Source organism: Oncorhynchus gorbuscha, linkage group LG26 (genome assembly GCF_021184085.1).
Source record: "Oncorhynchus gorbuscha isolate QuinsamMale2020 ecotype Even-year linkage group LG26, OgorEven_v1.0, whole genome shotgun sequence".
Classification (NCBI taxonomy): Eukaryota; Metazoa; Chordata; class Actinopteri; order Salmoniformes; family Salmonidae; genus Oncorhynchus; species Oncorhynchus gorbuscha.
Genome location: NC_060198.1, coordinates 33416527 through 33429159, shown reverse-complemented (window position 1 = coordinate 33429159; position 12633 = coordinate 33416527). Strand labels below are relative to the sequence as shown.

General features: G+C 42.9%; 1 protein-coding gene across 1 annotated transcript in view; it reads right to left on the bottom strand.

The window, feature by feature from the left end:
* The window catches only part of LOC124015412 (histone deacetylase 5-like), a 52896-nt gene extending 41934 nt beyond the window's left edge, over nucleotides 1-10962 (bottom strand). The window contains 1 exon segment of the mRNA XM_046330581.1: nucleotides 10091-10962. Coding sequence (XP_046186537.1) covers nucleotides 10091-10205 — 115 coding nt within the window. The 5' untranslated portion in view covers nucleotides 10206-10962.
* Between the last annotated feature and the right edge of the window lie 1671 nt (nucleotides 10963-12633).

Sequence of the window (12633 nt, the reverse complement as noted above, 5' to 3'; positions counted from 1 at the left end):
TATAACCGTTTGTGAAATGGCTAGCTAGTTAGCGGGGTGCGCGCTAATAGCGTTTCAAATGGTGACGTCACTCGCTCTGAGACTTGAAGTAGTTGTTCCCCTTGCTCTGCATGGGTAACGCTGCTTCAAAGGTGGCTGTTGTCATTGTGTTCCTGGTTCGAGCGAGGAGAGGGACGGAAGCTATACTGTTACACTGGCAATACTAAAGTGCCTATAAGAACATCCAATAGTCAAAGGTTAATGAAATACAAATGGTAGCGAGAAATAGTCCTATAATAACGACAACCTAAAACTTCTTACCTGGGAATATTGAAGACTCATGTTAAAAGAAACCGATATAAGACACAATACTGTGCAGCAGTCTTCATCGACCTGGCCAAAGCTTTCGACTGTCAATCACCACATTCTTATCGGCAGACTCAGCCTTGGTTTCGCAAAGGACTGCCTCGCCTGGTTCACCAACTACTTCTCAGACAGAGTTCAGTGTGTCAAATCAGAGAGCCTGTTGTCCGGACCTCTGGCAGTCTATTGGGGTGCTACAGGGTTCAATTCTCAGGCCGACTCTCTTCTCTGTATACATCAATGTCTTCACTCTTGCTGCTGGTGATTCTTTGATCCACCTCTACGGAGACAACACCATTCGGTGTACTTCTGGCCCTTCTTTGGAGACTTAAACCACCCGCCTCAAACTGCTCTTAAATGCAATTAAACTAAATGCATGCTCTTCAACCGATCACTGCCTGCACCTGCCCGCCCACCCACCCACCCACCCAGCATCACTATTATGGACGGTTCTGACTTATCTGTACGCATTTGTAGCGGTCCACATATTCTAGGTGTCTGGTTAGACTGAAAACTCTCCTTCCAGACTCACATTAAGCATCTCCCATCCAAAATTAAATCTAGAATTGGCTTCCTATTTCGCAACAAAGCATCCTTCACTCATGCTGCCAAACATGCCCTCCTAAAACTGACCATCCTACAGATCCTCGACTTCAGCGATGTCATTTACAAAATAGCCACTGACACTCTACACAACAAATTTGATGCAGTCTATCACAGTGCCATGTGTTTTGTAAAAGCCCCATATACTACCCCCCCACTGTGACCTGTATGCTCTTGTTGGCTGGCTCTCGCTTCATATTCGTCGCCAAACCTACTGGCTCCAGGTCATCTACAAGACTTTGCTAGGTAAAGCCCCGCCTTGTCTCAACTCACTGGTCACCATAGCAGCACCCACCCGTAGCACGTGCTCCAGCAGGTATATTTCACTGGTCACCCCCAAAGCCAATTCCTCAATTGGCCGCCTTTCCTTCCAGTTCTCTTCTGCCAATGACTGGGACAAACTGACTGGGACAAACTGCCAAAAACATGCCAAAATCATAATAAATCACTGAAGCTGGAGATATATCTCCCTCACTAACTTTAAAGACCAGCTATCAGAGCAGCTCACAAATCACTGCACCTGTACATGGCCCTTCTGTAAACAGCCCATACAACTACCTCATCCCCATACTGTATTTATCTAGCTCATTTGCATCCCAGTATCTCTACTTGCACATTCATCTTCTGCACATCTATCACTCCAGTGTTTAATTGCTATATTGTAATTATTTCACCACTATGGCCTATTTATTGCCTTAACTCCCTTATTTGCACACTGTATATAGACTTTCTACTGTATTATTGACTGTTTAGTCCATGTGCAGCTGTATTATTGTATGTGTCGAACTGCTTTGCTTTTATCTTGGCCAGGTCGCAGTTGTAAATGAGAACTTGTTCTCAACTAGCCTACCTGGTTAAATAAAGGTTAAATAAAAAAATTGAATCATTTGTGGGTTCGATTTACAGGCTCAAAATGGCCAGAAACAAATAACTTTCTTCTGAAACTCGTCAGTCTATTCTTGTTCTGAGAAATTAAGGCTATTCTATGTGAGAAATTGCCAAGAAACTGAAGATCTTGTACAACGCTGTGTACTACACCCTTCACAGAACAGAGCAAACGGGCTCTAACCAGAATAGAAAGAGTAGCGGGAGGCCCCGGTGCATAACTGAGCAAGAGGACAAGTACATTAGTGTCTAGTTTGACAAACCGACGCCTCACAAGTCCTCAACTGGCAGCTTCATGAAATAGTACCCGCAAAACACCAGTCTCAACGTCAACAGCGAAGAGGCGAGACTGGGATGCTGGCTTTCTAGGCAGAGTTGCAAAGAAAAAGCCATATCTCAGACTGGCCAATGAAAAGATTACAATGGGCAAAAGAACCAATCTAAGTTTGAGGTGCTCGGATCACAAAGAACATTCGTGAGACGCAGAAAAAATAAAAAGATGCTGAGGAGTACTTGACGCCATCTATCAAGCATGGTGGAGGCAATGTGACGGTCTGGGGGTGCGTTGGTGGTAGTAAAGTGGGAGATTTGTACAGGGTAAAAGGGATCTTGAAGTAAGGCTATCACTCCATTTTGCAACGCCAATGCTGTACCCTGTTTACGGCACTTAATTGGAGCTAATTTCCTCCTACGACATGACAATGACCCAAAGCACAGCTCCAAACTATGCAATAACTATTTAGGGAAGAAGCAGTCAGCTGTTATTCGGTCTATAATGAAGTGGCCAGCAGTCACCGGATCTCAACCCTATTGAGCTGTTGTGGGAGCAGCTTGACCGTATGGTACATAAGTGCCCATCAAGCCACTCCAATTTGTGGGAGGGGCTTCAGGAAGCATGGGGTGAAATCTTTTCAGATTACCTCAACAAATTGACAACTAGAATGCCAAAGGTCTGCAAGGCTGCAACTGGAGGATTCTTTGACAAAAGCAAAGTTTGAAGGAGACTTTAAAAAATGTAATCATTATTTATAACCTTGTCAACATCTTGACAATATTTCCTATTCGGTTTGCAACTAATTTCATGTATGTTTTCATGGAAAACAAAGGACATATCTAAGTGACCCCAAACTTTGAGTGGGCGCACTCACATAAATGCTTTTCTGCAATAATATCCTGCCTATAAATATACCCCCAACCATAATAGGACTACTCTAATTACTACCACTAACAATATCAGGTAAGAGTCGACTCCCATTACAATATTTTTAGCATTAGTATGGGATAAAATGTTCGTACATTAGTATGGGATAAAATGTTCGTACATTCCTATAAGAATTTCTGATCAGAAATGGGCCTATCACAATCTAAAAATCAATTTTTTTTTTAGATAAGAGTTGATTAAGAGAAAGGATTCAGCAGATATGACTTCTATTTGACCAACACTGATTGAGTAAATTACACAATAAACCTAATTATAATCTAGTCAGCTCAACAACATAGCCTATCTAGAGCGAAGGTTGTCAGAGACTGTTGGTCAGTAGGTAATGCTTCATGACAGCCAGCTGAGGTGAAGACAGTTCCAGGACAGTATCTGTGACACATCCCATTGATCGTGGAGTGCAGGGCAGGTAGCAATGTTGGTAAGGTAAGAGATGATTGTCTGGGAACACACCACGCATGTACAGACACACACACACCCACCCAACTCCACCATCCCAGACATGGAAGAGAGCACAGCACAGTGCTGGTAAACAGGCGTGACATGCCTGGGCACCCATTATAGCACTGGAACATAAGAGGGGGGGAGAGTGCTGCGGGTTGACAAGCCCTGGTGGTGACGGGGGGGGGGGGGGGGGGCACTGCTATATTTAAATTTGTCTTGATTTAGCAACCTCTAGGAAGAAAACAAGCTTAGTACTCAAATAATACTGTGAATATTCCCCCACACACACACATCACTGTTGGTGGGTAGCAAAGTTCCTCTACTTGTGGAGAGCAGAGTATAAGACTCATGTACAGGACAGCGAGAACACAGCAGGCCTGCTCTGCAGTCAGTCCCTCCATACATTTTTACCCCTCATAACTCTTGTATCCATCTTGAAACAGAAAACATACACAGAACATTCAAAATTCATAAAACTGTTACCCAAGGCCCCATATGATTCATAATGCAGTTTGAATGGACTAAATAAGCCATTTTGGATCCGTCAGAAAAAGGGCCACAACAAATCAAGCAGAGTATGACTAAACGACAAGAGGCTTTAAGACAACCCTTTAATTAGGCCTATCACAAGGCACATCTAATTTGAGCATGGCATATTGAAACTAAAATTAGGGATTTCTAAAAAAGATTAGGCCTACTAAATTAGCTACAATTCAAACTACCAATCATCATATCCAAGGAACCAGCCATGCCTAGTACCTTGCCTGCATAGAGTGGAAGAATGAGAGCTAATGGTGAGATCATGGGTTGTTTCAGAAAGGGATTGTCGGTGTAAACGGGACTATCAAACATTCCATCTCAATAAGGATCTGGACCACATGAAAGGCCCTAGTGATTCCTGGTTGGATTACAGTTCCGACGCATACGTCTGCACTTGCCTGCTCATAATTACAGGTCCCTGATGCAGTGAGGGTTGTGGGTAGCCCCCAGCAGCTGGCTGCAGTGCGTAGCCTCGTGCTAGCATATTACCTGCTCTAAGAAAAACATCTGCAAACTCCAAAACCGTTTTGACGTAGCAACCGGCCAAGAGGCTCAGAACATGCAGGGCTTTAAAAAAGGGCTCCAACTGTATAGCTGGATTGCAACAGTCATGACAGAGTTGGCAAGAACTGAACTCAAGTTTCAATACGAGCCTATTAGCTTCTCAGCCTGATTGAGTCTTTTTGAGAAGAACGTTTTTCAAATATGTACAATTTGCATCATGATTACTGTGATCACTTTGGAGGACCAAGGCAGTGAACAATTACAAGGTAGTGACTACTGACAGAGGCATAACTGTGACAAAGCACCTTGTGCCACTAAAGCAATTTGTTAAAATGCATGACTGTGAAAGTGTTTTGCGGCCTCGCGACCTTGTTCTTGGCCCCATATAAGCCCCAACAATCCCTCGTTGACATCACCGCAGCATCATTCAAAGAAACTGGAACAAATCAATGTTCTACCTCATCCAGTGAGAATAGACCTCTGACCACTGTACAGATGTACAAGGCAAAGTAGAGGGTGGTGACAGCCAGCTGCAGGAAGAGGGCGATAACATAATGAAGTCACAGGCTGATCACTGAAAGTCATGTTGAAGTGAAATGACCAGGAGGGAGAAACAGATCCATGTTTGCATGCCAGTGATTTCACATGGTGTGATACAATGATATAGCCTAATGATGATATAGACCTCCAAGCCAAAATCAGCTATATCAGATCTCCAAGTGTATGCTGCTCCCAAGTCTAGCCACTAAGTCTAGCAAGACGAAGGAGCTGATCGTGGACTAAAGGGAAAAGGAGTGCCGAACAGGCCCACATTAACAGCTTCTACCCCAAAGCCATAAGACTGCTGAACATCTAATCAAAATGGCCACCCGGACTATTTACATTGACCTCCCTTTGTTTTTACACTGCTACTACTCGCTGCTTATTATCTATGCATAGTCACTTTACCCCTATGTACAAATTACCTTGACTAACCTGTACCCCTCAACACAGAGTACAAGATAATTTATAGCCTCGTTATAGTTATGTAATTTGTGTTACTTTTAGATTTTTTTATTTAGTACATATTTGAACTATTTCTTTTAACGGCATTGTTGGTTAAGAGCTTGTGATAAATATTTGAAGAGTTATTGTTGTGCTGAAGAATGTGCTGTTTACCGTTAAATCACTTGAAATACAGTGAACATTAAATAAGTCTGAACATCTCTTAAATTTACTTTAACACGCAATTACATTTCTGATGCAGATTCTTAAAATACAGGACATGTAGCCTAGTTTGTGTGCATAAACATGTCGACAGCTCAGTAAGTTATATAAATACAGGAGGATTTTCAGGAGACCAAGCCAGTGACAAATCAATCTAATTTATTTTGCTCACCTATCACCTAGCTCTAATTGCCACCCAACTAAGGAGTTCACTCATCATTGATTTTTTCTTTGAAGACCGTCAGTGTGATTTTTGTCTGAAACAGAACGGCAGGTTTGACAGGGTCAGGTATCTGGTTGCTGCAAATTCATTCAGTCACCCATTCAGTTGCAAATCTGTAATCCATCTAATCCTTTATGATTCCCTCTGATCTGCAGCAGCAAGTGCTGCTTTTCCATGATCTAAACCAAGGTTTGATTAATACAAAATATTGCCAAGCCTCTAAAATGTCGCAGCAGTCTTCGGGGGGGGGGGGTAGGCATAAGTTGACTCCTCTCGCTCAAGCGACTACTTCTAGCAGGCCGGGCGCTTGCAAGCTGGCTTCCGGGTTAAGCGAGCAGGTGTTAAGAAGCACGGCTTTGCGGGTCATGTTTTGGAGGACGCATGACCCGACCTTCGCCTCTCCCGAGCCCATTGGGGAGTTGCAGGGAGAAGATGGTGATCACGAGATTGGGTATAAAATAGGGGGTAAAAATTACCCACAAAAAAACAAATAAATTACCATATGCAGCAAGAGTCTAATGCACTGGTTGAGCGTCAGTCGCACATAAAGCCTTTCCCTGTAAACTAGAATGCACTCCTAAAATCAGAGAGAGCCATCTGTTGTCCACAGTGATAGTCAAACCAACACACACACACCACCTGATGACACTTTTTCTCCAGTGACAAAACAGCTTACTGCATGCAGCTTACACACTAACAAATACACCAGGCACAGAAACAAAGGCAAACCATTAAAAGGTATAGGGTAGACAGTCGTACGCCTGCTACTTATATAACCACAGTTCACATCATGGAGTAAATGGCAGATTAGTCCCAATACGTTAGGGCATATGGAAGGAGCAAGGGCATAGATTCACCTCTAGCCAATTAGAATGGTCAGCACCAGTTATGGAGCCCTTCAAGTCACTGATATCATGGAGGTTGGATTATCATACACAACCGTTCGAGTTTGTGGTCACTTAGAAATGTCCTTTGTTTTCCATGAAAACATTACATGAAATGAGTTGCAAAATTAATAGGAAATATAGTCAAGAAGTTGACAGGGTTATAAATAAGGATTTTAAATTTAGATAATTAATAATAATTGTGTTCAAACTTTGCTTTCGTCAAAGAATCCTCCAGTTGCAGCAATTACAGCCTTGCAGGCCTTTGGCATTCTAGTTGTCAATTTGTTGGAAGTAATCTGAAGAGATTTCACCCCATGCTTCCTGAAGCACCTCCCACAAATTGGATTGACTTGATGGGCACATATGTACCATACGGTCAAGCTGCTCCCACAACAGCTCAATAGGGTTGAGATCCGGTGACTATAATGGAGTGGCCAGCACAGCTAGAATGCCAGCTGACGACTTCTTCCCTAAATAGTTATTGCATAGTTTGGAGCGGTGCTTTGGGTCATTGTCATGTCGTAGGAGGAAATTAGCTCCAATTAAGCGCCGTCCACAAGGTACAGCATGGCGTTGCAAAATGGAGTGATGGCCTTACTTCAAGATCCCTTTTACTCTGTACAAATCTCACACTTTACTACCACCAACGCACCCCCAGACCGTCACATTGCCTCCACCATGCTTGATAGATGGCGTCAAGTACTCCTCAGCATCTTTTTATTTTTTCTGCGTCTCACGAATGTTCTTTGTGATCCGAGCACCTCAAACTTAGATTGGTTCTTTTGCCCATTGTAATCTTTTCATTGGCCAGTCTGAGATATGGCTTTTTCTTTGCAACTCTGCCTAGAAAGCCAGCATCCCAGTCTCGCCTCTTCGCTGTTGACGTTGAGACTGGTGTTTTGCGGGTACTATTTCATGAAGCTGCCATTTGAGGACTTGTGAGGCGTCGGTTTGTCAAACTAGACACTAATGTACTTGTCCTCTTGCTCAGTTATGCACCGGGGCCTCCCGCTACTCTTTCTATTCTGGTTAGGGCCCGTTTGCTCTGTTCTGTGAAGGGAGTAGTACACAGCGTTGTACAAGATCTTCAGTTTCTTGGCAATTTCTCACATAGAATAGCCTTAATTTCTCAGAACAAGAATAGACTGACGAGTTTCAGAAGAAAGTGGTCCCTCTGTAGCTCAGTTGGTAGAGCATGGCGCTTGTAACGCCAGGGTAGTGGGTTCGATCCCCGGGACCACCCATACGTAGAATGTATGCACACATGACTAAGTATATATATATAGAGATATTGGATAAATAGAGTCTGAGATAAATAGAGATATATATAGATATATATATATAGATATATATATATAGAGATATAGAGATATAGATATATATAGATATAGATATATATAGATATAGAGATAGATATATATAGAGATATATATATAGATATATATAGATATATATATAGATATATATATAGATATATATATATATATATAGATATATATATAGATATATATATAGATATATATATATATAGATATATATATATAGATATATATATATATATATATATATATATAGAAAGTTATTTGTTTCTGGCCATTTTGAGCCTGTAAATCGAACCCACAAATGCTGATGCTGCAGATACTCAACTAGTCTAAAGAAGGACAGTTTTATTGCTTCTTTAAAATCAGAACAGTTTTCAGCTGTGCTAACATAATTGCAAAAGGATTTTCTAATGATCAATTAGCCTTTTAAAATTATAAGCTAGGATTAGCTTACAATGTGTCATTGGAACACAGGAGTGATTGCTGATAATGGGCCTCTGTACGCCTATGTAGATATTCAATGAAAATTAACTCCACGTTTCCAGCTACAATAGAAATGTACAACATTAACAATGTCTACACTGTATTTCTGATCTATTTCATGTTATTTTAATAGACAATTTGCTTTGCTTTTCTTCAAAAACAAGGAAATTTCTAAGCGACCCCAAACTTTTGAACGGTAGTGTATGTCTGGAGAAACAGTAACATTTACAAAGCCCATATTAGGCTATCAGATTTATCATACGAGGAAACCACTGATATCGTGTGAGGTTGGATCATCATAAAACCTATGCCTGGACTGAGCAACGGTAACACTGCTAAAACAGGTGCAGCCAGGAAGCTTCCGGTGGAGGTTAACCAGTGTTGCCGCAGGTCAGGTCCCCGTCACTTTATGATCCTGGTTGAGCCGATCAAAGGACCTGGCATTCCTTTATTTCCTGTGGTCTTGATGGTGGAGCTTTTTAATAAACATGTTACGTGTTAAGGACTCGTCTAATGCGTCTCAGTGGGCAACAAAGACCTCCCTTCACAGGGTCCAGTTGTTGTAACAGGCTGGCATTTACAAACCTGAGCAAAAACACCTTAAGTATCACCTCACACGTCGAGGGAAATTCTACTAAAGTTACTAAAGCTTTTCACAGGATTAAAGTACAAGGTGTCAAGACAGTCAGAGCAGAAAAACCTTGGTGCATTTTGTAAACTCACTACTTTCCCCCCCCTTTACTAGCGCCAACTTTATCTTGAGCATAGTCCTTGACACGATAGAACACGTATGCTCATTGTTGTAATAGGAAACACCTTATTTAAAGAAACAGCCTTTGCCTAGCCATCCATCTATGACCTATTTTACAGGAATACACAAAACAGGTAAAGTCCCCAAAAAGGTATTGTCCAAGATTCTAATAGCTCTTTAAAACATGACTAAATCACCATTACCAAATGTTAGCACTATCCGGTCATGTTTTTCACAAATTAACCGTACCAAGGGCAGTGCCAGCGGGACAATTCATGAAGGTTAGAAAACCAAAGGAAATGCGCACATCCACTTATTTGAACAGGTGTCGGGTAAACAAGGGGAGCATATGCAAGAGAACCACCCACATGCTGCTCTATAGCCGTTCTGCTCTGTTGATTTAAGCACGGGTGAGCAGTAAATCCATCCCCCCATCCTCTCAGCGCACACTAGGACATAGAAGCTGTAGAAGACAGAGTCAAAAACTTGAGTGGTCGTAGTCAGTTTCTATGCATTCCTTTTAAAAAGTCCTTCGCTCAAAAGCAGCCTCAACAATAACATGGGGTGACAGACAAAAACACTACACCTCTAGTCACAACAGTCCTACAAAAAAAAATGACATCCTCTCAGGTTGCTCAGACATGCACCCACCCCCTGCCCTCAACCCCCTGCATGACTCACCAGCACTGGGCATGGCAGACACCTGGGACTGGGGCAGCAGTTCCAGAGGTTGCTCCCTGCTGGACACGGCGTCTGAGGAGAAGCAGGACTCGGTCTCATAGATAGTCTGCAACATTGCGCACAGCCCCGGCACGGTGGGCCTTAAAAGCATGCCAGTGCAAGGGTGTCCTTCCAACACATATGGGAAAGAAAAAAAACACTATCCAGTCAAGTATAAGTTAGCAGAAAATGAGAGAAAACCTTGGACTAGATGAGAAGGTGAACACTGCGAAATCCCTCTTAGATCTTTAAAGAAAACTCCAGAATTCCTCTTCTAGAGATGAAACTACTGATGGAGAGAGATCCTTGAAGTTCCATGGCTCAAACAGAACTGTAGTGTCTCCAAGTGAACAGTGAGAGATGTTCCCAGCAAAGTCTATTGAAGAAACAAAACAAGTAGTTTGGCCAGAGGCGAGTAGACCAGCACTGAACCACTCAGAGCAGCAAAGTTAAAATACACACCGCCCTCTTAGAGTTACGTAGCCTTCTCAAAACACCACGCATGAAAAACTGTCAAGCTGGGGAAAATAAATAGCAGGCAGCACACAAAAAAAAAGTCTGCGAATCTCATCCAAAAAGCACCAGTCGTCTGTGTCGCAAGCAGAGTAGACGTGGACACAGTCAGCTCAATAGTCTGGCTGTCACTGTGTCGGCGAAGATCTGAGAGCGCCACGGGAGAGATCAGCGAATGGCGAGAGGAGAGTGAGAAGGAGGAGCGAGAGAGAAGAGGGGGAGAGAGAGTGAAGCTGAAAATAGATCACTAGGAGGTTGTGTAGACGGTGTTCGGGAGGTAGACTTTTGTTGACAGCATTGAATGTTAACCTCCTAGTCTCTCCTCCTACTGCAGCGTGTGCTCCTCGTTCTCGTCGCAAAGGCAGCGCTGCTGCACTCTGCATCTGCCACAGAGGAGAAAGCAGTCAGAACGTGCCAGAACCACCCATCACCTCAACCAGTGGTAGACGAATTAAAACCTGCAGCGTCTTTCCAAAAAAGGAGTTGTCCTCTAGCCTAGATCTCCTTATATTTTTTTCATTTGTTCATTTATTTTTCAAGTAACTTCTACCCCCCCCCCACTGTGTTGCAGATCACAGAGGTAGAAGAGAAGCGGTACTGAGTTTACAAACAGACTGGGCTGCTCAGGGCAGCTGGAAATAGCTGCCGAGTGGCAGGGGAGGGGCGGGGCTAGGGCTATAAATAGAGACGAGAGCTGAGGGTGTTTGAGAAGGCAGGGAGGGAGAGGAGAGGGAATGGAGGGGGCCTTGTTCATTCAAATAGCACTGAGCCAATCGAGCGCTGTTCCCAGTGGCGAGGGGGGGGTGGGGGATTGCTGATGGAAAGGGGGGGTACAGTGCCACCATTGGAACCTTGAAGTGCGAGGACAGACAAGCAAAAATGGCTAATGCAGGCAGACACAAAGTCAGTTAAACACTCACAAATTATCAGAAAAGCTGCAAATGATCAGAAAAGCTTTGCTAGCACCAAACGCTTCTGCACATTAGGGGTAAGTAATTATTATCGAGGCTAACTGCATCAGCAGCTCACTCGTGTCACCATTCCACCAACACAAAGTGGGTTAGACTCTGAAGCAATCTGTCCACAGATGTCAAGTGTAGCATAATTTGTTGCACCAGATATGTTAAAAAGTTATTTAATGAGTTAGCTGCTTCTGGATGAGTAGCCATTAGGCATTTACAGGCTAAGTACTAACCAGCAGGACAAAATGCACATGCAAATAAATTTGCAACTCAACATTTTCATATCGAACCATCACTCTATAGAATCAAAGCAACCTACACACACACACATCCATCTATCTATACACACACACACACACACACACACAATACTGCAAAATGATTCAGAATAAAATACCACAAATGATAACACTTTGATCATAATATTGTCTGTGACTCCACCAAGGGCAGCAGCTGGGCTAATAAACAACTGTTAGTGACCTGATATGTTCAGATTGGAGAGTGAAACAATGGATGACATTGCACTAGGAATCCCAAAAATCAGCCATTCTTGGCTATGTTAGCCACTTTATTCTCAGATGGTCACAGCGCCATTTTAAACGGTTATGAGGGAATTGGCCCCTGGGACCAATCAAATGGGGGGCTTTCTCCAGTCCCCATTGGACCACAGCAGATGTGATAAGACTTTCCATCCGTGCCAACTAAAATGCACCCTATTAAATGTGTAGCCAAACTCTGTTTGTGTGTGTGTGGTAAATCTCCTTCACTATAGTGATATGCATATTAAGAAGCATCCTCCTTCTCCTTAACCAGTAGCTCTGGCCTTGTTGAAATACATAGCAAACACAGATTAAAAATGAAAAAGACAGTCTTAATTAGAAGTTAACTTTCTCTTAAAGACAGAATCCACAGTCCAATTAAAGACAGTTGCTGCTTGGCATATTGACAAGAGCCAAGTGCTTTTTTGAACTTCTGCCACTGGGCTGCCCCATTGGGCAACCAGCTCAGACCAGCTCCGACCAGCTGTGG